We start from the raw sequence: 27,937 nt of genomic DNA, 5'->3' as shown, positions 1-27,937 counted from the left end.
CGTCCACTGCGGCCGCATTTCGATAGGGGCGAAATGCGAAAACACCCGTGGTGCACGTTAAAGAACCCTAGGTGGTCGAAATTTCCGGAGTCCTCCACTACGGCGTGCCTCCTAATCAGAAAGTGGTTTTTGGCACGTAAAACCCCACAATTTAATTAAATTTTCGTGTTTTAAGCAAAAAACTCCCCGTGCGTGGGCCGATCCTGGAGATAGTGCAATACCGGGCCGACTCGCGGTGGAGGTGAAGCAGGCGTTAAGCACTCCCCATGCGTGGGCCGATCCGGGAGATAGTGCAACGCCAGGCCGACCCGCGGCGGAGGTGCAGTTCGCCATTAAGGGGCCCACATACGCAGCTTCGCTGGTCATCCTTCATCACAGAGTGGAAGGGCACTGAGATTTCTTTCTTCAACTTCGAGGCTTTTCTTTCAAGAAACCCGTATGGGTTTCCTTTGCAGCAGTTGCTTCGATTGGGTGGATGTCTCATTTTCCCTTTAAAATTTATTTATTTATAGATTAATTATTTCTCTCCACCTTGCGGATTTCCGCAGAACTATTACGTCAATTCTTTAGCAAAACCTGCCCTCTTAAAGCTTTTGGGGGGTCGGCTGTACAAGGATAGGAATATGAATAGAGCGACGCCACAAACTTAGCAACAAACATATTTTTATTTATTGAAGGCACCCTTTTAGTGCCTCTAAATCACAATCACAATGGCCAAAAATATTGTTCTCAGCATAATTCAAGAAGTAGAAGGGAAAAAAAATCAAGCTAGTATAGTGACATCTAAGTGTACAATAACAACAATAAATAATAAATAAAATATGGCCGCCATTTAACCTATGATCACAGTAGCGCGCTTCCCGCACATACAAACGACTAGTCGGTGTTTCAGCAGCACCGTACTATCTAACGATTAAACATCTGACAAAGCAAAAACAAACGACACATGATAATGACGCCGCAACCACGTAGTTTAAATCTTGACATGAAAGACATGAAGGTTTTGGATTGCTCGATTTCGCAAAAGCAAGATTGGAAAAACAAGCGTCGTTTCATTTTTACGCGATTGCCTTTCTCTCAAAGAGCCCTGAATGTCCTTCTCCCGAGAATCCAGCTCGCACCACTCGGTAATGCTGAGTCTTTGATTGAGAATAGCGCAGTAAGTACCGTAATCGGTGCTGTTACACATGGTTCAATCAATGATTCTACGCAACAGCACTTAGAATTCCACAGAGGAGTTGTGCATGACGGGCACACATACTTAATTGATTGAGTTTTGTGGCCATATAAAGGCAATCTTCCTTGGGCGAAATCACTCACCGCTGGCATAAAGTCACTTTTTTCCTCCCCGGCAGAACACAGCTATCATTAAATAATACTGCCATAAAATAGCTTCTTGTGTTCTCCGAAGACACTGTGTGAACCGAACGACTACCTGAGGGCATCGCGTGTGACGGCGTGCAATATTCAGCGTGGCCTCCGAGATCGCATGAGGGTATCACGTGTCACAGCATGGAAAGTTCAGCGTGGCCTCCAAGATCGCTAGGCTGCTGCGCTCTCGTCGGCCACGTACTCTACAAAGTAAGCCTCGCCTCGGCCGTGGGCTGCGCTGGCTAACACTCTCAGGGCTAAGTTTGCACACGTACACAGATATTTAAAAAAAGATGTACACGAGAGGATAGCGCCTTCGTAGCTTAATTGGTGAAGCACCGCTCGAGCAACGCGGTGGACATGCGTTCGATCCCCACCTTCGGCAACGTGTAGTTTCGCCCGGATTCATTTTCGTAATTTACTCCTACATTTTCAATAAACGTAGCCATTAACTTCCTTTCTCTGGCTTCATGGACTTCTACATCGTATAGTCCGCATCCTTAGTTCGTGCTGCTTTCCCCGAATAAATCGTGCGTTATCAGGTTAGCAGGCGATGCAAATAGTACAAATAGTTACTACCCGAGGAAAAGAAAAAGAAATGCACCTAATAAGATAAACCATCATGCCACCTAAGAAGACATTGGCACTGGTGCTTCAAATGATTTCGCTACATCTCTTCGGCAGTGACTGCGCGCTAAATAATCTGATGACCTCACATTTAACTTTATTTGTAGTAAACTTTGCTCACATTATATGATTTCCCACAACCTATGATTCGCAACCTTAAATATCATATGATACTTGCACATGAGCACGGTTGCCGTGGCTACGTACTTCGTCCCCGAAGGGTTTTCAGATGTAGGCGCCAACGCCACTTCATGCGGCTTCGGTACTGTCGCCCGTTGCGGTGTCGCCCCCTGGTTGATCGATATCAAAGACATCGCGCATAGCCTTCGAGATTCGCACCAAAACGACGTCTTGGAGGCCTCTTAAAGCGCTCTACGAGTCGGTGCGCAGTAGATAGATGGCGCTGTCAAGCAAGAAGTATTTAGGATGCTTCGAAAGCAGTGCCGCAGAGAAGCGGTACTATCCAGGCACCCTATGGAGTATTAGATAACCAACAGCAATTATTACTTGCTTGCATTTAGGCTATCTATGTTTAATCTATTTTGCAAACTTCAGAAAACCAAGTTTAGTCTCAACATGGCGGAAATTGGGAAACTTGTTCGAGAGAGATTTATCGACGAAACGAAAAAAAAAAAGAAATTAGGACATCCACCAACTTAAATTTCGTCTATTCCTTCGGAATAGTTTCCTCACACACACACCATGCTTACTCGAATGATCGGCGCCACAGTAATCAACGGCTACCGACAGTTCCGAACACAGACTTCTAACTTCACGCGTCGCCGTCGGTATTTCAAATCACTGAGAGCACCATAAAGTATATCGCGCTATACATAAAACGAAAAGGACTTTTAAGCCACCGCAAAAACGCTTATCGTGTGACTTCCCTCACATTCATGTTGAAATTACCGTTTTCCCTGCGTTAGCGGAAAAGTAGGGCAGTCATGTTATGCAAAAGACATATAGTCGAGCTTTAATGAGCACTCTGATATGAGGAAAACTAGAAATTTGTTATGCAAAGACGTATTTTATGCCAAGCTTTTTTTTCTTCCAAGAAATCGACTGCATAATTGAACAATATATTCATTAAGTCAAATGAGGCGATTTATATTTTCCTTTAAGTACAAATGTTATGCGATTTCGCGTAGTAGCTGTATAATAAGAACAGAGGCGTATTTCCTCTTCCTGGAAAAAATAAATTCATCGCGAGAAACCATAACGAGATTTCTTTCTTTCTTTCTTTCTTTCTTTCTTTCTATTTGTCGTAGCCAGAGAGCCGTGTTTTCTTAAGTACTTTTTTACAGGCTAGTTGGTTCCTAGTGAATTCCGGCGCTCTTGGAATTTCTAGTTAACATCCCTGCCTTCTCCCTTTCTTTCCTCCTCCTCCTCCTTTCCTCTCGAGTCTCGACTTTTATCCTTCCCGCATCTTCCGGTGCTCATTTCGGGCAGTACGCGACAGAATTCAGTGTTTTGTCGTTCTTTGAGACGCACCGTTGTCACGTTAGAGATTCCCGTCGAATCGACGGATATTTAATTAGTAGCCATAAGTACTTCGTTAGTGTGATACGATCTCGTGTCACTTCGGCGATGCGCATTATTTTATTCCGAGAGCAGATTTTTTTTGTCGCAGGCCTAACGTGATATATTTACATACGTTTTCATCTGTCGTGTCGACAGATAGAAACTAGTCGCAACAAGACGTCAACAAGACGTCGTATACATTGATAAGTTCTCTGTCGTCGATCCCTGTTTAACTGGATGCGCCTGGACAGAAAACTCTGAGATGCGCAGGAACTGCTTAAATCCTGCGAAGCAGATGCCCTCTAGCGCTGCATTCCTCAATGTGAAAGAATTTGCGGAATGCTCCAACGAGGTGTTGGTTTATTTACGTCTCCAAATCTTCAAAGGCTGAATAAATTGCTTCTCTCTCAATCGTAGGCTTGACGCACGGACTTTCGGCTTTGGAACGAGTGCCCCAATTCAGCAATAACTAAGCTTCTGATGTCACCTTACCGTTAGCGCTCAGTTATCTCAGTTTCGGCTCTGGCCTCGTCTTACTTGCTACAACTGCTCGAACTGCTTGCTTCACTGGCAGCGAGACATTGCTAGGGTAGTGAAGCCCGCAATGTCGTAAATAAGCGGGAAAATAAATGTTCAGCGCGGTTGTTCAACATAAAGCGCTGGCATTGGGCTGAGGGGTCTATTCAACGTTCTGGACTCCCGAAACGCTTTCTCTCTGAAGTCCCGGACCAACACAACCCTTCACAAACAAGGATATACAGAGATCCAGGCCTAGCAGAGGAAATCGTTGCCCTAACGAAACGGATAAAAGCTCTTCCGTTCGAATTATCCAACTCGACAACGCGCGCACGTCTGTCTCCGCACGGCGACAAGTATAACTCGAGTGTGGTGCAACAGCGAACAATTCACAGCATAGCCACTCGTGTACACCTAGGATGCGGATTTCGGAGGCGGTGGAGAAGACGGCACGAGCGGCTGCTTGTCGTCAGTGCTGTCGCCCGCTTCCGTCACGCCTGTGGCTGACGTCACTTCCTGATCCATGGCGCCCCACTTGCGAGGTTGGTCCCGTGACTCCATGGCAAGCAGGGACGTCTGCGGCGAGATGACGCTGTCCGGGTTCAGCTTGCTGTGTCTTATGCCGTAGCTGAAGTACACCAGGAGCCCTGCGAGCCATCGAGACGCGCAGTGAGCGAGATGGAAGCTTTGCGTCCCGAAACAGCCTTTGCGCCTTGGCTACAACGGGAAAGTGGTATACACGCGCATGCATTTAACGATACCGTGCGCCGAATTCAATGCCATCTATATTAGAGACAGTAAACTTCAAGACGCGTCTGCAGTAACACAAGGGCGACGTGGCCACGGACACGTGACAGTAAACGCTATAGCTGAGCACTCGAGGAAAAATGCTCAACACGACTTCGACAACGCACCGACTGCATTGTATTGTATTGTATTGTATTGTATTGTATTGTATTGTATTGTATTGTATTGTGTTGTATTGTATTGTATTGTATTGTATTGTATTGTATTGTATTGTATTGGGTTTAGTGGAGCATAAGCAACTCAGGCTATTATGCGCCAAATAGAGGATATCATTCCTTTTAAAAACGTTCGGTCACCTCGGCGAGTCCCTGTCTGGGCAAGGCTCTTGAGGATCCGCCTGTGACATCGACTGTAGTAGCCGAAATCTTTACGCTTGCACTTATAATCGCTCAATATCTCTATAAAAATTTCAGCAGAAAACATCTCCCGATAATTGTCAACGGTAATGCGATTAGCCCCACTCCCCGTCAGCTCCTTCGAAATTGCCAGAGCAAGACCGGGAAGTCGTAGATATCCTGCAGTCACTGGGTGATGCTTTTCGCGCACCTTTACTAAGCTGCAGACGCCGACAGCTTGAAGCACCTTACAAGAACTCGACGCCATGCATGCAGTGCTGCCACGTCGTAGGTAGGTATACATCATGACTTTTCGTAAATGAATGTATACTTGAACCATGGCCGTGCGCGTTTCTCAACCTCAAGTCGACAAGTCTCTGCGACAATTTATACTTGCTGCGCATCTTAAAGCGTGCGCGCAACAATAATATTCTCTCCTCCTCTCTCTTTTCCTCCCTCATTTCCTTCTCCAAGGGTAGGGTAGCAAACCGGACGCGTATCCCGTTTACGTTCATGCCTTTCGTCTATTTCATATCTCCATTTCTCTTTCCCTTAACAGCAGTAAGCAAGTGGGCCCATTCGCGATAAATTGTACTGCTCGGCAGCACTGGAAAAACAGGCCGTGTCGTGACGTTGCTCAGGTCGTTGTGACATACCGAGAATCCCAAGTATTTACGATCGCAGCCCGCCACGAAGAAACATTTCTATTATGTGCAAGATGGTGTTCTCTTCTGAGATTCTACAGATAGCGGTTTCATTTCACTTAACTGCTTTTCCTCCGACACTAAAGTTCTTTTGTTACGAGCGCTCCTGTATTAGCTAAGCTAGAGCTCAAAGTTAGAGTTATTAATTCAGAGAAAATGTTCGATTGTGGAGGGTTGAGAGAGAAAGAGAGAAAAAGAGAGCCCCTTAATGAATCCTGGAGAGATTTGCCTCGCGGTATGCCTATCATGCTATCATGATATGCGGCATGCCTATCCTGGGTATCATGATATGAGTGTGCCTATGATGGGTATCATGCTATCATGATATGCGGTATTGCGGTATGATGGCGGTATGCCTATCATGGGTATGACGAAAAGAAATGAAATGACATGATATGCACAGTGCACGCCACATATGCACAGCCCGCACAAAACATAAGCAATATACTTAAGCAACAACAAGCAACCTACTTAACGTTGACAAATGAAAGCAGTTGGGTTATCCGCTGAAAGCAGTGTGAAAATGCACGGTAGCAACAGTGACGGATAGGTTCGAAAAGATCTAAAGATGACGTCATAAACAATCGCGTTATGTTCGTGTGTGTTTTCTCTACACTAGAATGACTTCAGTAGATGCTGCAGTCGTTATCCGTATGCTAATTGTTCTGCATTTCAAAAATGCGGGAACGTGTTCCGAGACATTCTGGTCGAGCAAAAGTTTGCTCCACTTCTTTCGGACGCCGACAACGACTCCCGCGCGTAAAATGAGACCGATACTTGGTTCAGTTGGCTGACATACGCATTAGGAGAACGGCAGCGCAAACCACACACGCAGCAACAGAAAACCCCAGGCCGAACACCGAAGATGCAGCGACGCTGTCATTTGTTTCCCGTCAAACGGGGCCACTTACGTGAATCATATAGCGAGTCGCAAGTACACAGACATAGAACAGGTATCCTTAATGCATCGTTAGCTTGAGGCGTTCTGGCTAGTCCGAAAGCCCGTCTTTCTTTTTCTTTCTTTCTTTCTTTCCTTTTTTCTTTCCTTCTTTCTTTCTTTCTTTCTTTCTTTCTTTCTTTAGTATGTATATGCGAGCAATGGCTTCACGCACCAACACGAAGCAGGGCTCCGGCGGCGATGCTACTCTGTGCCGCCTGCAATCAAACCTTGTCCGACAGTGTGCACACATCGGCTCCCGCATAATTCAACAACACTGATGTGCCGCATCCTGCGCAGTTGCTCGCACTCATTTTTCTTTTTCTAATGCGTCTTCCCGCAATGCGCTAACCGGGAATAATGCATTTCCTAGCCGCAGTTGATTACGGGCCTCAGTGGAATCGTTCGACCTTGTGCCTTATCGCAGTGCCGCCCCAACACGCGGACCTCCGCATCCTGAGTAGTAGTGACGTCGCGGTTGAATGAAGCGCTTTGACAGACCCGAGTTTCCGCGGCCCCATCCAACCATTCGCAAATGGGCTGACTCTGCGGCAGCACGCGGCTCATCAATATGAGAGCCTTAATTGCAGCGTGCAGCGCGGCAAGTTCGGTGCAGCGCGGGCGAGGCTTGGTGCTGGAGTTCTCGAGAGATGCGAGACTCAGTGTCAACGATGAGCCACAGCATGTATTACCGTGGCAATTTATCCATCTGTTCGATAAGGCAGGCAACCTGCGAGTATCTGAAGGTTCGACGGACGCTAAGGAGAAGGAGGAGGAAAGAAGGAAAGGAGGCAGGGACGTTAACCAGAAAGGTTACCTTACACAGGAGTACGGGAAAGGGGGAATAGAAAGATGAGATAGTGGAGTGGGAGGAAGGAAATACGCGGTGAGTTCGCGCACGCCCGCGCGTTTCTTCGCCTAATGAACACAAAGAAGAAACATTAAATCAATTTAGAGTGATAAACTAATCTTTCAGAACTCCAGTTTCGGTAATTTCTTTGTAAAGGGTTGTTTATTAAAAGACGAAAAGAACGTATCATTCTTTTTCGCGCCGACGCAGCAGTGCCGGTACCTCAGTGTTACGTCACAGATTTCGCAGCATTCTTTTTTCATGCTTTGCTGAATGTGACTCAGTAAATACTATTGATGTCTGACAAGTTCCCTCTTTGGCTCTAACAAAAAGTCATTCGATCTTTACCAATAAGAAATGTAGCAGGACCAAGCCAACCCCATGAAAATCTGTGACGTCACGGCGTATTGGCGCGGAAACTTCCCAGGCGGCGTCGCCACGCATTATTCCTTATTGCTTCTTTCCTCGCCTAGCAAGCCTAACCTTAGGGTAAGAATGGCTTTTCTTTTTCTCTTTTTTTTTCTTTCTTTTTAAGCCCAAAGCCTTTGTAAAGGCTCATGCTCAAATTTGTCTCAGCAGACCTGACCGCCGGAGTTTCCGCCGAAGCGTCGTCACGCCATATGAAGACAGATGAAAGACAGATTAAAGAATGAATAAAGATTGATAGTGACAGTTAGTGAATAATGACGTTATAGGAGATTGGTAGAGGTTAATAATGGCTATTAATGACTAATAATGACTAATAATGACTTGTAATGACTACTAATGACTCCGAAATGACCAGCCCGTCCAACGAAGGCTCGTAATGACCGAAATTGATTAGAAATGACTAGAAATGTCTAGTAATGAGTAGTAATGACTAATAATGACTGAAATGATTTGTAATGATTAGTAATGACTACGAAATTACGAATGTGTCTAACGACAACTTTTAACGACTACAATTCATTAGAAATGACTAAAGATGCTCAGTAATGACCAGTAATCACTAATAATGACTGAAATTACTTGTAGTGACTATTAATGAATGTGATACGACCAACATGTCTAACGACGGCTTGTACTGACCACAATTGATTACGATTGACTAAATGTGGTTAGTAGTGAACAGTAATCACCAAAAGAAAGAAGAGAAAGAGATGAGGCAAAGAGAAAGAGGCGAATGATAAGAGGAGGAAGAGTAGGCTTTCGCCGCTCACCGGTTAAGACAGATCTTAAAAGAATCTGTAATTATTTTTTTACGCACAGCGTAAAACATCAACAGAAAGCTTAGGGTCTGCCCGATCCCGAGGAACGTGAACCCCGAGCACAACAAGGAGCGGAGGTTTGCGAGGGCCAGGGCTCTCGTGGACCTCCACACCAGAGAAGAAGGCGCCGTCTACGTGGACGCGGCGGAGTACCGAGGGAGCAGCGACGCATACGCGGTGGTGGTGGCTGTCAGGGCATCGACGGGTGCAACGAAGACCGCAGCGAGCGTCCGGACTCGAGAGGCGCACCGGGCGGAGGAGGTTGCCATCGCCTTGGCCGTCTCCGACCCCGGATGCACTACAGTGTTGTGTGACTCTAGAACGGCAGTGAAGAACTACGCCAAGGGTAGGGTATGCAGTGAGGCTGTGCGCATACTGCGCAAGGCCGAAGACATCGGACGCAAAAGCGCTGTGGTGATCAAGTGGTTTCCGGCCCACATGGGCAGTGACGTGTCGGAACGCGGGAACGTGAACCACAACGAGACGGCCAACTCGGCCGCGCGAGGACTAACCAACCGCGCAGCTGCAAGCACGGCCGACTCGGAGTGTTGGTCGCGGTGAAGTGCCAAGGACAAGATGACCACCTTCAACGAAATAGTGAAGTGGTACAGACTTAATAGACAGACTATGCCGCCACCTCACCCGGGGCTTACCCGGAAGGAGGCAGTGTTATACAGGCAATTACAGACGGGGTCCCTGCTCACCCCTGTGCTAGCTAAGCACGTGTGTCCGAGCGTGTACGCGAGTGACGTGTGTAGACTGTGCGCTAAGGAGAGAGCCACCGCGGCTCACATCCTTTGGGACTGTAGTATAAATCCACGAGAAGCCAGCGAGAAGACGACGATCCCGCCGCAGCTAGAGGCTGCAACGAGGAGCTATGACCAAGATACACAACTCAAGGCCGTCCAGCAGGTCTCGGCAGCTCTAGAGAGGCGGCGACCACGCGAAACCGAGGAGAAGGGGGGCAGCACCCCCAGGAAGGGGGCGGCGGCCCTCTCGGATCCGCGGAAGTAGCGAGGAACCAAGACCTCGAGGAGCACAATGCACGAGACTGACGTAGTGGCCGCGTCGCGGTAAAAGCTTGTCCTCCCTGCGTGGAGGGAGCCTAACCGACTCTGCAGGCATTTTCGCTAAAGTTGTTCTCTCTCTCTCTCTCTCAAAGCGTAAATGCCCCCGTAGGTGAAATCGGTGAAATTATGTTTGTCGCAGCGAGGGAGGCGAGCACCGGAGGAGGATGGTGCCGGGAGGTGAAGAGAATTCCCGCGTTCTCGCCCTGTTCTCGCGAAGTTGTGTTAGTTACACCGACTGTTACACCATGTAAGTCAAACTTCGCAAGCAGTCCATGTCGTTAATCTTTTCTTTTACCATTCTTTCCCCTCATTTTGGCTTTCGCGTGCTTCGCGTGGTGAGCATGCTTCAGGAGTTTCTTTTCCTTTTTTTTTTTTTGCGGTTCTCCCAGTGATTATTTTTTCCTTTCTTTTCTTGCACATGAGGTTTTGGTGGCGCACAGCTAGGGGACGGCCATACGATGACGATACCGTTCACGAGCCAACTCTCGCTGACGTTCGTGGTAGGCAGCTTCTTCATCAAGAGTAGTCACCACTCGTGGTTTTCGCATAGTTGTAGTGGAGATGGAATATGCGGAACCACTAATCCAAATCTCCGTATATTGGGCGCATGGCCCACCACTGGAGATGCGGGCGCTGCAATCGTTTTGACGATTCATTGGCGTCGTTTGACGTTTGACGTCTTTGTGCGTCTTAATGCGATTACACACACGTTCCGCTGCGACGGAGAGAACGACGTCAGTGACGGTATGCCCGCAGTCCGCCGTTATCGTTCGCGTTCGATGTCTCGAGTTTGCTCGGTGGCGTAGTTAGCAGCATCCTCCCGGGATTGCCGCTTGCGATTCTTCAAAATTAAATTTCTCCAAAATTTAAATCGGTCCACCACGTAAGACAATGAATGGCTCACACCCCCTTAAGCAATGGCTCATACAAGGAAAGCGACCCTCTTCACAAACAGGGACACTCGCACACATAATGTGGGAATGCACCTCGCTCCCGTTTTCTCATCTCCCCGTCAGCAGCGAGATTGACTGGACAGCCTGGCTCAGTTCCGGGGACGTCGACCGAAGCTTGAACTGCTGGACTGGGCGGAGAAGGCCAAGCAGGCCCAGGGTCTTACTTGAACCCGATCCCTCAGCCACCTCCCCTTTTCCCCTTCCCCCTTTCAATAAAGTTAACCACCACCACCACAACCACCACCACCCCCGTAAACGCGGCCTCCCCATTACGACGACACAAGAGAGGTGAAATTCGACACTGGAATGACAATCAGCAACGGAGCCAGCTGTGGAAGACGACGATGACGCTCGAGCCATTGCTGATGACTAGAGTTTTAGCGAACGCCGACAACGACGGCACAGGGTCCGCATAAACATCTTCGCTGTGAAAGTTACAGAGACACTTAGGCCTCTTACGTGCATTGAATGCAATAGCATTTTCAACGTGTCAACCATAACGACGTCCATGTCACGTGACATTGTCGTATTATGTCATCACTTGGTCATGTGACCTTGTAACTTAAGGTTCTTACATGGTCACGTGACTATGTCACATGACGCGATCACTTGGCCACGTACTCAAATTGAACAGAGTCAATTTTGAGAGTGGGCTCCCCAAATTTTGTGGGTGAGCCAGGGCGGTCTTGAACGTAAGTCAACTCTATTTTCGAATTGGGCAAAGTCACTTGTCTGTGTGTGGACCAGATCAGTTTTACTTGACATTGAAACGTGATGTCATCCCTGGTCACGTGGGTTTTCGTACTATCGGATGTTACCTGATGGACGGTGTTACGGTTGGCGTGTAGCACCCCGGGCAGAAAGAATGCTCGACCACCTTGCCTCATCGAAACAAAGAGTGAATTCCCAATTTGTTGTGGTTGTCTCGAGTGGTTACCGGTCTGGCAGGTGCCCCGCAGTACTTACAGGTCTCTTCGTGTGTGCATGCCTAAGCGAAACGACGAATGGATTCCTAATTTGCTATGGTTGTCTCGAGGGGTTGCCGGTCTGTCTGGCGCCCCGCAGTGCTTCCAGGCCCCTTTGTGTGTGTGTGACTTTAGAAGAACCCTTTCCACTTCATTCTCTTCTTTTAGATCTTTCACCAACCATTGAATCGTGCAAGTTTCGCACTAGAAATCGTCTCGTCTTTGCCTGGTCGCCATGGTCTACCGGATGTCTGCAGTCCGCCGACAACGCCACGCTACCCAATAGTAACGCCGGTCGGGCTTCGAGAAATAGGCGTCGCAACAACTGGTCGGCAGCGGTGAGGTACGCTACCCTGGAGAACGCAACAAGGGTGGACGGACGCCGGATTTTCCGCTTCATGGAGCATATAATGCTTCCGCATCAATATATGAAAGAACAATAGCAAAATGAAACACCACACTACATGTACAAAGTCTTGTACCAGCCATCGAGCTGGGCAGCGCAACGAAAGAAAACATGCCCCAAAGGGGAACGGTGGAGCCGCGGAGATCGCGTCAAAGTGAGTACTACAAATCCGGGTGTTCGCCTTTGGTGCCCAAATGCCGACACCTGCAGAGGCAAACCCAAACGATTATTTGGAACAGGTCGCTCTTGCAAATGACCACGTACCACAAATGGCCGACGCCGCAAAGAGTAACAAAATACGTCAAAAAGTCCTCGGATTTAAGTCATATTTCTCAGGGAGGTTCCTGTAAACGAAGTAAATAAATTGCTTTGAAAAGAAAATTCGGTACATTTCGGTTCGGGAGGGAATCGAGCCCGGGCGTCCGGGTTGCGAAATGAGCACGCTTCCCCAACGCCATTGTTTCTCCGCGGTTGTGGCTTACTGAAGGTGTGCCTAGTGCGTACCTTTGTGACGCGTTTATGAGCGCGTTCATGACGTTCCGAGGTCTACAAACGGTATAATGATTTCGCATTCCCACGCGTAAGCAGCCTTAAGCGTCTCTGGCAAATCTTTTTTTTTTTTATTGTAGAAGGGTAATTGCTGACACAGCTGCAATAATTTGTCTCTTTAATGTTTGCTTACATTTCGTGGGCGCGCATTAATTAGGACAGATAGTGACGGCTGAAGAACTCTGGAACAGTTCATCCAGCAATACAAGAAGTCGCGCTGCTTGTCTGGGCGAATGCGTTGGGCAGAGTCACAGCCGGTGCGCGGAAACCGCAGAGCGGCTGCAGAACGAATAGACGAAAGCGAAGTCGGCAAATACCGTCGGGAAGTTGACTGAGCAGGTGCCACAGTTTTGCGGCTGGTACACACCCTGAGCGTGATACGAGCCACTGCATATGCGGTCACTAGTGACTGTTCACGGCTCCAGCTAGAATGATGGGGCTTCCACATACGCACGCGCTATTTATTCGTGTGTTGCTCCAAGAGACGTGTATCGAGACGCAATGTGCTACGATCATTCGCGAGTAGCTTACCTACGGCCACCCATATAAGCAGCCGCACCCACGTAAGCGGTTGCAGCGTTGTCATCAACGTGGCGTTGAGGATGATGCTCAAGGTAGGCAGGAGCGGCACCAGCGGCATCTGTAAACGAGTAGAAATCACATAGATATTTAGGAACTTTCGAAACTAAAGAAAAGAAATTGAATTTGGGCGAAGAAATATGGACATTTCCTTGCCGTTTACATCCAATGATGCAAAAACTGAAAAGCGTAGCGTGTAAGACACGTGCAAGTACAACTGCAGGTATGAGTTGTCTTGGCATGCAAATAAAACTATGGCCACTCCGCTGCAGGTTAGTGAAAAGGAGATAAATCACGATTGTGTATAGCAAGAAGAGAATATTATCCCCCACAGGAACCGAACACAGCCGTGAAAAGGTGGAAAAAGTCTCTTTCAGGGAAATGGCGTGAATGATATGGCTGCTCGTGGCAAATACTCACGTGTTATTTATGAAATTAACTTAAGAGAAATGAAAGCTTACTTGGAACATTGATACCGCCCATCTGTCTCCGGCCCTTCAGTAGCAATAACGTACTACGCCTCCAATATGTTTGACAGGGGATTCACCGGCATGTGCGAGTTAATTGTTGCCGCGCTATGTTGTTAAGTATTTGAGTGAAAACGTGCACCATATCGAATTCTTTGTCATGCATTGTATTGATTTGTAAAGTATTGTTGCAACGGTTTTGACACTACAGGAATTTGCAACTACCATGAGGAAAGTGCACAACTCGTTATTTTCCCTTGGCTGCGGTCGTGTATCGTATATTGTTGCCACCTTGAGTGCTACGGACCTTCTCAGAAAAAAAAAAAAATTGGTTGAATTTAACCTTTCCACGTGTGCCTTCAACTTCCACACAGGACGCAACAATGGTCAAGCCGCGTTCACGAGTTCGAGCTCCATGAAGTTCGCCGATGTCTCGCTCAGGGCAGCAATCCTTGACCCAAGCAAATTTCAATAAAGTTTTGTCTCTCTCTCCCTCTCTCAATACCAATCCAAAAAGGAAAGCTAGAGTAAGTGCCAGGAAATATTTCGCAAAGAGATGACTGTTAAAGAATGTGGGAAATTATGTACCTCATGAATTTCGAGCCTGATGGTCTACAGCTGAACACTTAAGCGCTACTTCTGGAAAATTTAGTCTGCGTTTTTACTGGCAAAAGCAAGGTTATGTCGGGAAATAACAAAATTTTCTCTGCGACACACTGCTTAGTTGTTATCTTAAGCAGATTTTGTTAATCAAAAAATGGTATTCGCCAAATTGTTCTGATATGTCATGTCGATGCTAAAAAAATGCATTTCGCAACTAATTACAATCTGAATGTTACCCTTTTGGTTCAGTCAGGAGTCCACTTTGTGAACAATATTTGACAGCGCTTTGAATGAACCAAATGCATTAGTTATATTTTAAATGTAACAAGACAACAGTACTCAAATGCAACAATTTAAAAATGTCAGAATTACAACATTTCTCAATATTCTTAGAAGAAACTGTGTGCGTAATGAGGAACGCCTTACTAAGCACATGCAAATTTTATGAAATTTTTGTTAAGAGAAACTTGAGAAAACTACAAAAATCACTAACGTCCCGTATCCCAAAATCACAACAAAACATCAGGCAAAATAATATTTCATTACCTTCCGATCGCACTACCAAAATAGATCAAAACGCATCGTCTGCAAAATGAAGTAATGGGCAGTCAATTTGTAACGAGAAATACAAATCCGTTACATGGCTAATGAAGGCAACTACATTTTTTTGGAACGAGAGCACTATAGCACATGATTTTGTGACGTATGTGATTCCCATCCTTCTTTAGCCAGTATTTGATCGCTGTGTCGTATTAAATTAAGCGGTCTTCACACTTTGTCCATCATTCATTGGCGTTTACGTGAGTCCTCCCAGCCATTCTTTTCTACATGCCGTGCGAAAAAATTTCGGACAAGACTCACGTACAATGTCCATCCAAGTATGAGAATAGACAAAGCGCGTCATGTGCTGCAATCGGGATCCGCTCTCCCCCTTCCCTGTGGACACGCTGCGCCTTCTGGCGGCGCCGCCGTGAAGTACGCGCAAGCCCAGTAGCACATACGCAGCTGCCCAAGTTGGCGTCCAAGACGCTCATTGAAGAGCCGAACATAAGCAATTGCACGTGCCTTGGTAGATGGCCACAATTTAGGCTCGGCTACTTCCGGGATTGGCCCACACTTTAGGTGGTACAGCTAAATATCCTGAAGAAAAGCTGACCTGGTAATACCAAGTTTGCATAGCTAAAATCAAACTTGACTGAACAACACAGGCCGCGACAGATCTGACTCGCCTTGTAGTGCAGCAGCGCCGTGGACTGCTGGTGCATGAGGATGACGACGAAGCAGAAGAGCGCCACCAGTGAGAGCAGCACCACGAGCAGTATGGCCCAGAAGCTTCCCCCAGAGATCGGCTCCAGGAGAAGCTGGGTGAGGAAGCTCAGCAGGAAGACGTCCAGGGTGAGCGTGGTGATGCAGTAGGACACCACGATTCCCGGCGGCTGGTTGAAAGGGTACAGCCGGTGCAGGAAGGCGAACGTGGCCCGCAGTCGACCGGCCACGTCGCCGGCGCCGTCGAAGATGCTCTCGTCGTCCGTAAAGCAGGGCTTCGTCATGTCCGCCGGTTCCTGGCTTTCTTCGCCCTGAGGGGTGTTTGTGCGCGTGGATCGAAAACAGATGGAACGTTTACTAAAGTTAAAATGAAAAACGGGGGAAAATAACAAGCGAATCCCTCGAAACGTTAGCAATGGTCGCATGGTTCGGCGGTACGTCACTGGGGACTGGACAGCACTTAATTCGCGCTATCTAACCTGATGTGTTACCTCACCTAATCATTCTGTCTCTCTATCTCTCTTCCTGCATATATATATATAAAGTGTGAGTCTAAATGACACGCAGTGCGAGTCTGCCATCTTCGTCAGCGAAGAATCAGCATCCCAACGAATCTTCAGGTCCAAATTTCCACAAGCACTCCACGGATAAGCCCACGTGTTCAAAACTGCTTTCACAACTTTCTACCGGCTGTCTCCTCTTGATAGCGTTTAATCCTCTCTTAGTGTCATCATGGTATGTTTATTGCACCATGAGCTCTAGCTAACGCTAGCCAAGCTGTTCAACGAAACGAAAAAGGTTAAAAAAAAACACGATGCAAGATAGAATTATAAGCCGTACGCCGTTCGGTCCTCGGCGTTCTGACGACCAAACACCCTACAGATATTAGAATCGTACCTTGCACCACGTATTTCTAATCTTCTTTCTTTTTTTTCGTTTGAACAGTTTGGCTAACGTTAGCTGGGGCACCCTATATAATCTTTCAATGTCGTGTTTGTCGCGTTTATTGCCTTTTGCTTTTCATCGGCGGAGGGTAATCTTTTTTTAATTCTAAATCCCCACGTGGTGGGCCTTCTTGTACGCGTCGCGGGAGAGCTTTATATGTTGGTGTTCACCACTCGCCGGACGCTAAGCTTTGCACTTTTATACGCAATTTGTTTCCAAGGTTTTTCATTTTCTGTCCCGTGAAAGCTCACTCATGGTGAAGTGAGCTTTCTCACATGCGACCACCCCCGCTCGGGTCGACCAAGGTATGGCCGAGCTATGCACCTCTGGACGCCAAACGAGAGGCGAAAATTGGCTCCGACTGAGACTCATGTGTCGTGACAACGGCTCCATCTGTTGACGCGACACATACATGATTGTGTAACGTTTCTTTTTTTTTCTCTATACAACTTTAACAAAGCAAAGCGAGTGAATAGTACGGCTGCAAAGATATAACCGATAATGCTATAATATATTTAATTACATGCGGTTTTAGCAATATCTAACCATTTTAGCGCTAACTCTGAACGATTTTTAGAACTTTTCACGTGAGAAAAGAAAATTGTGCAGGAAGCATCTACAATCGCTAGCGAAGCGAGGACTAATTACAAAAGTCGACAGGTTGATCGAGTGCCCCCACACAGCGTGGGAGCTGGTGATCCCGATTGCCTCGCGACACTATTAGGAGCTGACACCATCTTTGACGGATGATTCCTTAAAGGCAGCTCGTATGGGCGGTTTCCTTTGTTTCTGATCTTGCATATTACCTTAATCAAACGGTCCTTGTCCCAACACGTGTAACAGATTCTGCTTCCTCAATTTATACATTTTATTTTGCTCAAACCACGTTCAGGATCGTGTGACGCAGCTTCACGATGGCATTTCATCTAGGTCACAATCTGATCTATTTTACTTGTATCTTCCCGCGAAGGGTGGGTTCTTGTAAAGCGAAACCTGTGGTTGTGAAAGGTTATTCTGCCGCGGACGATGTTCAAATTGCGCTTTTTTTTTTTTTTAGAAGAACCCTCTGTTCCATTTTTGTGACGAGGACATCGACGTATTATGGACCGAGTTAAAATCGTGGTGTCACCATTGTACAGAAAACCTTATCCCGAACAGACTGAAAGAAGGGTGGTCGAGAAAGGTCCTGGATCACCAGGGAGCTGCTCCAGATAAAACATAGGCTAAAGAGCCGCAGAAAACTAAAGTGCGCTGACGACAAGGTGCTTAAAGAACTGAAAAATACCCTTGAGTATAAAATGTGAGTGTCCCGGGAAGGTTACCTTGCTGAAACACTTGGGCATTTTGCATCAGAAAGCCCACTAAAATTCTTGCATTTCTTGAGGGACAAGGGCCATCGACGTATCGAGCAGGTGGTGTTGAGCAACTTTCGTTACAGACAGCAGGCAAAAGCGCAAATGTTTAGTTATCATTTTCAAAGCGTGTTTTCAAAGCCGGACAAAGATTTTGATGTCACTCCCGCAACAGATGGATCAGGCGGTCTGCCCATATCCTTAGAGCGTGTAGTGGAACTGCTCTTACGGTTAGACGGAAAGAAGTCAACAGGTCTAGATAAAATTCCGGCTATTTTTCTTAAAAGGTACGCACAGCTGATAGGTAGGTTTCTTCTCATAGTACTGAATAAGTCCTTAAAAACCGGCGAAGCACCGACAAATTGGCTCCTGGCTCGTCTTGTTCCGGTTTTTAAGAAGGGTAGCCCTGTATAATTCAGTAGTAATCGACAAATTCCCCTTACGTGTATTTCTTGCAAGGTGTTAGAGCGTATTCTGGGGACATATTTATATAACTTTTTGGATGAACACAATATCATACACAATGCACAGCTTGGGGATTCGACAAGGCTTTTCTCCTAACAGGCAGTTAATGGCACCCATTAATGAATTTGCTAAAGTTCTAGATATGAATGCTCAGGTGGACATAATATTTTTGGACTTCTCCAAAGCTTTTGACACGGTGTCTCACAATAAACTAATCCTGAAGATGAAAACAACTGGTATACCTTCCGAAATAATCAACTAGGTTATACCTTATTCGACTAATAGTAAAGAATATGTAGATATAGACGGATTTTGCTCTGGAAATTTAGATGTTTAGTCGGGAGCACCCCAGGTATCTGTAATAGGACCAGCCTTGTTTAACATCTATATCAATGATATGGAAGACTCTGTCAAATCAACTGTTTGAGTTAAATTATTTGCCGACGACTGTGTCATTTTTAAAACCATAAATTATGTTTCTGACCAACTTGAGTTGAATGTGAACCTAAAATTACTGGCAGAATAGTGTGCTAAGTGAGACATTATCATTAATTTTGAAAAAAATAAACAGTACAGACGTGTCTTACTAATAAAAGAAGCAAACTGGTGTTTTCGTGTAACACAAACGGTAACATTATCAAACACGTAGAAGAACATAAGCATTGAAGGATTACGATTAAGTCCAGGCTTAAATGGACCGCGCAGATTGATTGATAACATATGCTCTTCAGCTGGTAAAAATTTAGGCTTCCTAAAACACAAGTTACGAAGATCATCAGACGAACTAAGAAAGAACGCCTACAAAGGCATAGTAACACATTTTCGAGAATACGCAAGTGTTGCGTGGAACTTTCACACTACGGTACATAAGGAAAAAATTGAAAAAATTCATAGATTAGCGGTTCGTTTTATATGTAGCCGCTATATACGCCCGGAGTCTCAATCTGCTGTGTGGCAGGAAGCAAAGCTGGAATGCTTAAAAGAGCGCAGAACAATTGCTCGAATTAAGTTTCTCAGCCGTTTATATTTTTCGAAACTAGGCATAGATCCCCAAAAATACATATAACTAAACTATCATTTGAAGAATCTCGTCATAAGCATCAACGCTTTATTGAACCTATTTTTGCTCGTACGGATGTTTATAAGTACTTATTTTCCCCCAATACAATCATAGATTGGAATGCATTGCCGCAGGATTCTGTCCTTCTTGCCCCTGATGAGTGATTTGGGCCGCCAGAATGCATTTTCGGTGATGAGCCGTGACGTTAACGTTGCTCGTTGCTCCTTTTCTTTTATGGCTTTTTCTTATGCGTGAAATATCTCGTTCAGTTTCGTATAATCATTCATCGTCCATTTTTAGTGTCTTTTTGTCTGTAAGCGTGTTTCTTTTTTTTCAAGGTCGAATATTTTTGTCCTTTTCGTGTTCTGCCTCTCCTGCTCAGACCGTATTCGGTCCGCAGTGCGTGATAAATAAATAAAAATAAAACGATCTGCGAAGCCGCCAGAAACCGCTTGGCGACTGGGCATGTGTCAGTGTCAGGCTTACCATGAGCCTAGAGACAGGCATGTAGCGCACGATGATGAGCGAGGCGCTAACCACGAGGTAGGCGAGCAGCGTGCCGATGGACATCATCTCGACCAGCGTGTGGATGTCCAGGAAGATGGCCAGCAGGGCGGACAGCACCGTGAAGGCGTACATGGCGGCCAGCGGCAGCTGCGTCCGCTGGTGGACGCGCGAGAACCAGGCGAAGAGCAGCCCGTCCTCGGCCATGGCGTACACGATGCGCGTCAGCGCGTACACGTTACCCATCAGCACCGTCACCATGCCGCACACTGCTCCGATGATCACGATAACCTGAGGGGAAGAAAAAAAGTAGGCACAGATTAATGCGGAGTCACGTTGAAAACGAATGCAAGAGCGAAATTTAACGCCAGTTTCATTCTTAACCCAACCGCGAACTAGTTAAAGATTGTAATGTCGTGTGCCCTATACTTAAACGACGCTTCTCTTTTTTTATCGTCCTGTCTGCATATGTGTAACCTACGTCAACAATCAATTCTTTTAGAGTTTGTTTGGTTTTCTTTTCTTTTTTTATCTTGTTCGTATAGTCGTGTTAGAAGTTACGATAGACCTGAACAGCGGAAGCGTCCACGGCAGCAGGAGAAGGAGTCTTTCTATATTATGGGGTTTTACGTGCAAAAGCCACTTTCTGATTATGAGGCACGCCATAATGGAGGACTGCGGCTATTTCGACCACCTACGGTTCCTTAATCTGTACCTAAATCTAATAAGTACACGGGTGTTTTCGCATTTCGCCCCCATCGAAATGCGGCAGCCGTGGCCGGGATTCGATCCCGCGACTTCGTGCTCAAAGGCGTCTTTCTGTACAGAGGGAGATGACGATGTGTATCTGTATTGGCGCTGCGTTTGAAATGGGGCGGCGACGAATAGTCACCTAGCCTGCTTGAGCTAATGAGGTTTTGCTATACATCCGTTATAGTCTATAGAATATTGTATAGTATTTTACATTCTCTGGCCTTACAACACCAGCCCTGCTAGAACACTCCTATGGCGCTTTTTTCAATCACGTGTTAAAAAAAACGTTTTTGCGTTGCGTAATTCTACCTGTCGAAAGAAAAGAAAGAAAAATGAAGCAATGTTCTTTACGCTAGTGATGGCTGTTGCCGACGCCTTTAAACTAGCAGATAGGTACAAAGTATTCGTTGCAAGAATGTTTCTCTGCCCACTAGTCGTCGTCAGCGTCACACGATGATGCTACTGACGCTGCTGCGCATGTCCGCGCCGCCGCCGTTCCTTTGTTGCGTTAAAGACTCTATCTAACGTCAGCTAGAGGACGCTAACATGCTTACTAACGTCATCGACCACGTCAATAGGGACACCGAGTGCCCTAAATGGGTCATCAATGAAGGTATCCTTTGTTGAACATTTTACAGTGACAGCTGGTTATGGTGCTCGAGAGAACTCTCGCCGCGACCGTGGTGGTTACTATCATGCTGCTTGTCATTCCCATGTTTCCAGAAGTAGTCACGAAAAAAAAAAAAAGAAAAACTCCACCTCTTACCTGCGCGGATTCGATTCCCTTTCAGCTACGCGTCAGCCTTAATGCCGTCGTCGTTTTCGGGGCTCATCGGGTAATAATCGCACCGTTGTAGTTCCCGGCTGCGTGATTTGTCGCGGCGACGCGCCGCTGCCGAAGGTTGAGGTAGCTTACCTATAAGCAGCTGACAAAAATTTTGCCACAAACCACGGCCATTAGTTGAAAACTGGGCCTACCGTGTTCGTCCACTTGTCAGGTTTTCCTTTATACAGACGGTAAGATGAAAGCTAGGATACTTGGCACACTCAACGGTAGTTGACGTCTACGCAGTGCGAAGCATTCATGGTTTGTAGAGAATTGTTTTATGAATAATGTAACTGTTGTGTAACAAACGGTTATGAAGAGATTGTATGCTGTAGGTGTCTATATTTGTAATAAGTAATACAGAATGGTTGCAATGAAAATATGTAAGATGGAAAGCAAACTATAACGCAATGGCGCATACCCAGTGGGCCCTGTGGCACATACTGAGTATCTCCTGCGGCACATAAAATTAGACTGTACTATCAACGGGATCGGCCCGCCGAAATGGCGCGATACACGGACCGACCGCTGGAAAAAAAGGCTGCCGTACTCGGAGAAACATCTTTCGCATTAAAGTGACATCCGAACAATTGCATACGTGCGAGCAAACTAGTTGTTGTGAAGTGTCAAGCCGAGAGTTCACAACACGAGTCGGCTTGATTTGGCACATAAAGCTAAGCCGACACGGCGCCATTTTCAAATCGGCCATCTTGCCCGCGCAACAATTTCACCGGCGCCACTGCTATCCACGTTTTCGTCTATTGCCGACAGATGGCGATACCACTCCGTGCTTCAAGCTACATTTTTTTTTTCTTTTTTTTTTTCTGTAGCAGCTCGTTTATCATAGCGAGGCCAAGGAGCCGCGGCTCAGTCAAATGGCTCTCTCTCTTTCTTTTACCCTTCACAAACCACACAGGTCTAACGGATATCTTGTCATCTGTTCGCTATGTGGCGACATTTGTGTGACTTACTGTGTGATATCTTACTCACAGCTATTACTGTGTAATAACTTACTCAGATACTTCCGTGCTTCAGACTGACCGTTCGTGATTACTAACTGGTGTGCCGTCGGATAATTCATCTTAATCCTAAAATTATATATAAATCAATGAGAGTATAGCGGAAAGCACGTCCTTTTCTCACTGCTCTTTATAACATTGTCATCTGTGCTAGATGAAGTAACTTTATAAAAATATGTATGCGTCGTGCACCATAATCCGCTAATCTTTCCTGGAAAACTCACATTGATTATGTAGTGAATAATGCTAACAGAATGCTAGGTTACTTACGTCGCAGCTTTTCGAACGCACCGTCATCACTAAACCGAACACTGTACAGGGTGTCGCACGTAACTTTAGCTCAATTTTAAAAATATGCAAATACCACGTGCCTGGACTGACCCAAGGTAATGTGTGCCGTCGCCTGGAGATACTGCGATTATTTTCTTGCATTCCGTCTAATTACATAATTAGCCTTGATATATTAAACAACTTCTCTAATAATATAATTAGATGAAAAGTTTCAGTGTGAAAAATTGTACAGTAACATGAAAAACTCCCGATACAGCTTTATGTTGCTCAATACATGCTACATAATAATAATGTTTCCCAAGCGTGAAACAAGCCCGCGAATACACGCAAGATTGCCGCGTGGCTGGCCGCTCGAGGCACTTAGGGCGTATTGACGAGCTACATTACGCAGGGAAAAAAACGCTGCTACTGTTATGCGCACGTGTATGTTGTATACGTGGTGTATTTCTCTTCTGTTTCCTGTTGCCTGCAACTGTCCCGCTCACATCTTCGGGTAGCATGCTAGGTTTCCCATTCTGGTTAATCTCCCTGTTTTCTTCCGTCTCTCCCTCTCTTCTTCAACGACCAAGTTATTATAACAAAAGCAGCTCACCTTAGCCCAGGTGGCACCATTGGCGGCAAGCGCGTCGGGTAGCCCGGACTCACTGGTAATCTCCGTGTAATTCACCATGAGCGTCAGCACCGCCGAGATGGACACGTACACGACGGTCACGATGCTCATCGAGAGGAACGTGGCGAGCGGCAGTGACCTCTGCGGGTCGCTCGCTTCCTCGGCCGAGGTGGCGATCGAGTCGAAACCGATGTACGCGTAGAAGCAGGACGCCGAAGCGGCCAGAACTCCGTGCCAGCCGTACGGCACGAAACCGCCGGTCGCCGGGTTGGTCCAGTTCTCTATGTTGGCGAAGTACGAGCCCACCGCGACGATGAGCAGCGCGATGCCGATATTGACGATGGAGAAGATGTTGTTGATGTGCGACGAGGCCCGCACTCCCAGCGACATGACGACCACGAAGACGACGATGAAGACGAACGCGAAGAAGTCCGGCTCCTCGGAGAAGAAGGTGGCGTGTATCCTGCCCACGTGATCTGCGGTCCACGTCTTGATGACGTTGCCCAGCAGCGAGTCGACGTAGGCGCTGCACGCCCGGGCCACCGCGGCCAGCCCGATGACGTTCTCCAGGACCACGTTCCAGCCGACCAGAAACGCCCAGAACTCACCGACAGCCAGGTATGTGTAGGAGTAGGCCGAGCCGGCCCTGGGAAAGCGGACGCCGAACTCGGCGTAGCTGAACGCGGCGAGCAGGGAAGCCACGCCACTGATGAGGAAGGAGAGGACCACGGCCGGGCCGGCCACTGACCTCGCCACGGTGGCAGTGAGGACGTAGATGCCGGAGCCCATCATGTGGCCGATGCCCAGGAGGGTGATGTCGAAGGTGGACAGACACCGGTTGAGCGACGTCTCCAGGAGGCCCGTGCCCAGGGGCTTGGTTCGCCGGAGCTTCCGCAGAAAGGCCTTGAATCCGGACTCCATTTTCGGAGGCTGGCCTGGGTCAGGTTACCAGGTGGGAATACCGATGTGGAACGTGTCCCTCAGCGCTGCAGCCTGTTATGGTCGTAAAAGAGGACTGCGTCAGTGCACTACGGGCGTAAATGGAAGCGCGACCTGTGGAAGCAGACAAATGAGAACGACCTTTATATTAGACTACACGCGACTTCGATGTGACGACGATGCGCAGAGCGCTGTTGACGTAAAATGCGGCCTCTGATTCTGTATATGGCGATGACGAACTTGGAATAGACACTGTGTGTACTGTCTCCGGTATGTTTGTCGCTCTGTGATGTCCACAGAACATTGGTAAGCCTGCTGCGTGAAATATTCTCAAAGGTACACTGGACCCTGAAAAAAAGTGTTTGCTGAAGAAAGAAACTCTCTAGTAACGAAACAACGTGCAGTTTTCTTCGGAACAGGGTTACAAGTGATTGAGATACACTATGTCGCAAATGTCGCAGTTCTACAACTGGACGACCACCTTTATTCAGTCATCCTCAGGAACGATTGAAACCAACGGTGGTCGAAGTTATCAGCTGTGATTTAGGCCTATAGGCGGTTTTTTCGGCGAAACTTAGTGTTCGAATTTCCACGCTCAGTCAGTCATTGTAATCGACAAAAATCACATGCATATTATCGTAGTTACCGCAAGTTTCTTTATTAAATTTTGCTTTGCTAACTCCAGCAAATCCTGTTCATTTTTTACTGGCGTGCACGGGCAAACTCAAATCGAATCATACACGGAGCTGACACAATTCAATTAAAATACTTTTGATACCGGTATATTGCTGCTGTCGCTTTCCTGGCTTCTCATGCAGTTCATTTGCACGACTTCGTTTCCTTGACCTCAAAAAATAAAATGCGTTGTGGTTGCATCGCGAATGACATTCTTAAGGGGTGCGCGATGATCTCCGACATTATTCGCGTCCGCACTATATATTTCACTGAATCTGTACGCTCCTCATGCCTCGCGTCTTCGTTAGAGGAAGCAGTCTTGCAAATGGTAGTTGAAAAGCGTGACTCAAGCGACACCGTCCGTCTTGCTTGATAGTTACATGTTGTATAGACATATGCAGCAATAGGTGCTGTCCAAATCGAAGCCCCGGAAATGATTGCCTGTGAGTAACAGAAAAATGTTGCATGCTTTTGCTAACTGCATGCGCCGGAAGCTATTTCGCAGGCAGAAACATGTCAAGCACGCCATGTTTTGGACACAACATGCAGACATATTTGACCATGTTCAACGCGCATTTTCAGTGGCCCTGTCGGCGTTATGATAAAAGTAGTTTTCGCCGCTTTCGCGATGTACCTGGGTTCAAAGCAACATTGTGGTGAATGCCTGGAATGCCACTGTGAACTTTTCTAATGAATTTAAGGAGTAAGCTGGGTTGTGCGTGGCTTTACCCCACGCCTCTATTGGAATCGTTTTGTTCTCATGTCTCTGGTTTTCGATCTCGTGAGGTAAGCAGTTTTGTCATGGCACAAACAGAGAAGGCTCTTATACAGTTGGTCTTCAGCCTTCAGACTACTACTGCCGGCATGCTTTGCGGCAGCTATGGCAACTGAAGTTCGCCGGGAAATCGGTCTGTGTAAACACTGGTCAGCTGTCATTCACGTTAGGTCCCACCGGCTTAATCGGTATGGTTGCTGAACGCTCCCGTATAAGTAGCATACAGATACAATATCGATGTGCAGTTCCGAACAGAAGAAAGACGTAAACTAATTGCAACGGGCACTGGGCACCGAATGTTGAAGGAAACCGTGCAATACTAACCTCAAAGCAGTCCTCGTCAGAAGCTCCAAGCTGTTGCGGGAACTTAACATGCACGAAGACTGCACCGCACTTGAAGATTAGTACGAAATGTAGCATATGTTCCGGTTGGCTTTGTAAGGACGTGTACAACATTCGTTCCTTCATAGCAGGAGATGCTCTCACTGAGGAGAGCGCCTGTACCTAAGTGATCACAGAGGCGGTGCTGACGCGATTGAGCTGTCGTAGTGTTGACAAATGTAGGATTGTCTGCTAAAGAACTTCCACGTATTTTTTTTCTTTTTGTGTGTGTTTTGCTGCCGAACACCAGACGTCACTAGAAATTCCATCCCCAGCCATGCTTCGGAACCTCATACGTTATCGAACATTCCTACAGGGTTGGAAAATATTTGTCGAGCGATGACAAGTGCGGCATCTGTGGAAGAGTGCAACAGCAGTACCTACAATTGGTCGATTTCTCAAAAGGACGCCGAGAAATCACACCTCCGGCAGGTGAAAACAAAGTTGTTATTGTGCTTCCTTATATGGGAGGCATGTACTTCTTCAGCGAACTCATTTAAGCACTCAAGAAGATTTGTTGGCATCATTACCTTCGAAATCTTGCGCCTCATGTAACGTATCATACGCTAATGTTTTCCGCATGAATATAAACTAAATTCGAGTTGTTCGTACCGGCCCGCAAACTTAAGTTGAACACATTAGATTGAGTACAAAGTGCATCGTGCAGCGTGGGGTGCATTCGGACTCATCACAATGCCGACATATGATTACTTCTATGTTTGCACCATCGAAAATACTACTAGTTTTTATGTGCACGCAGCATCCTCTTTCACACTGCATTAAAAAGTTGGCCGGAAGCGCGCCGTCGCCAACACAACGGGCGCGGCATTCAACTCGACCATATGTTCGCCACGACTGCGCTCCTGAAACACCTTGTTCCTGCTTCGAGGGTGCGCGGCTCATTCACCCAACGACACAACGTCGCTTGCTCTAAACAACGTCCGACGGAAGCAGCTTCGCGATTAAAGGCCACGCGGCGAACCACAGCGCCCGGCCGCTCGCAAACAATAGCGGTGAAGCACGACCATATGTGCACATTCCGGGACCTTGAAGCGCCGACAGGACCAGCTGCTATGTACCGATCCACATTTATGCAGGAACAGCGCACCAGTTTCCGTTTGCGCACGCCTCGAAGAGGCTGTTTAACGTTCTCGAAGCACAACGCCAATCAGCTGCAGCCGGCAAAGCTCACCTTCGAACTCTCGCACAGTCAGTGACACAGCCGCACCGAGCGTGAAACAGAGACCGCCGGCGCCCACATGGCGTTCCGCGGTGTGCCGGGGGCGCTTGCAGCGTGGCGTGAACGACCCAGCGACAGACGGGATATGTTCGCGCGCAGGGCGTCCCACGGAGCGCTGTCTGTCCCCCAGCTGAACAGCTTGGCAGGTGTGACAGTAACGGCACTCACGGTGCCCGTCAGCTGCGTTTTCCACGGCAATGGCCGCTTCGGAATCGGCGATGCTAGAGCCACGGCTCCGATGCCGAAGGAGGGGGCTCCCGTCGCGCGCGTGGGTTGCCGCCGCCGCCGCCGCTGCTGCCGCCCGGGGTCTCCGGGAGTCCCCGCCGCGA

At 47.3% G+C, this 27,937-nt stretch overlaps 1 protein-coding gene across 1 annotated transcript; it reads right to left on the bottom strand.

Moving 5' to 3' along the window:
• Window positions 1-646: 646 nt before the first annotated feature.
• On the bottom strand, window positions 647-27,929 carry LOC126548322 (cationic amino acid transporter 4-like). The gene is made up of 6 exons (XM_050196470.2): window positions 27,561-27,929; window positions 23,581-24,591; window positions 20,082-20,390; window positions 15,737-16,084; window positions 13,390-13,498; window positions 647-4,682 (listed from the first exon to the last, which is right to left on the bottom strand). The coding sequence occupies exons 2-6, from the start codon at window positions 24,517-24,519 to the stop codon at window positions 4,450-4,452; spliced, it is 1,938 nt and encodes a 645-aa protein (XP_050052427.1). The 5' UTR covers window positions 24,520-24,591; window positions 27,561-27,929; the 3' UTR covers window positions 647-4,449.
• Between the last annotated feature and the right edge of the window lie 8 nt (window positions 27,930-27,937).

This window comes from Dermacentor andersoni, chromosome 3 (genome assembly GCF_023375885.2).
Source record: "Dermacentor andersoni chromosome 3, qqDerAnde1_hic_scaffold, whole genome shotgun sequence".
NCBI classification, from domain to species: domain Eukaryota; kingdom Metazoa; phylum Arthropoda; class Arachnida; order Ixodida; family Ixodidae; genus Dermacentor; species Dermacentor andersoni.
This window is presented reverse-complemented; position numbering and strand designations above follow the sequence as displayed.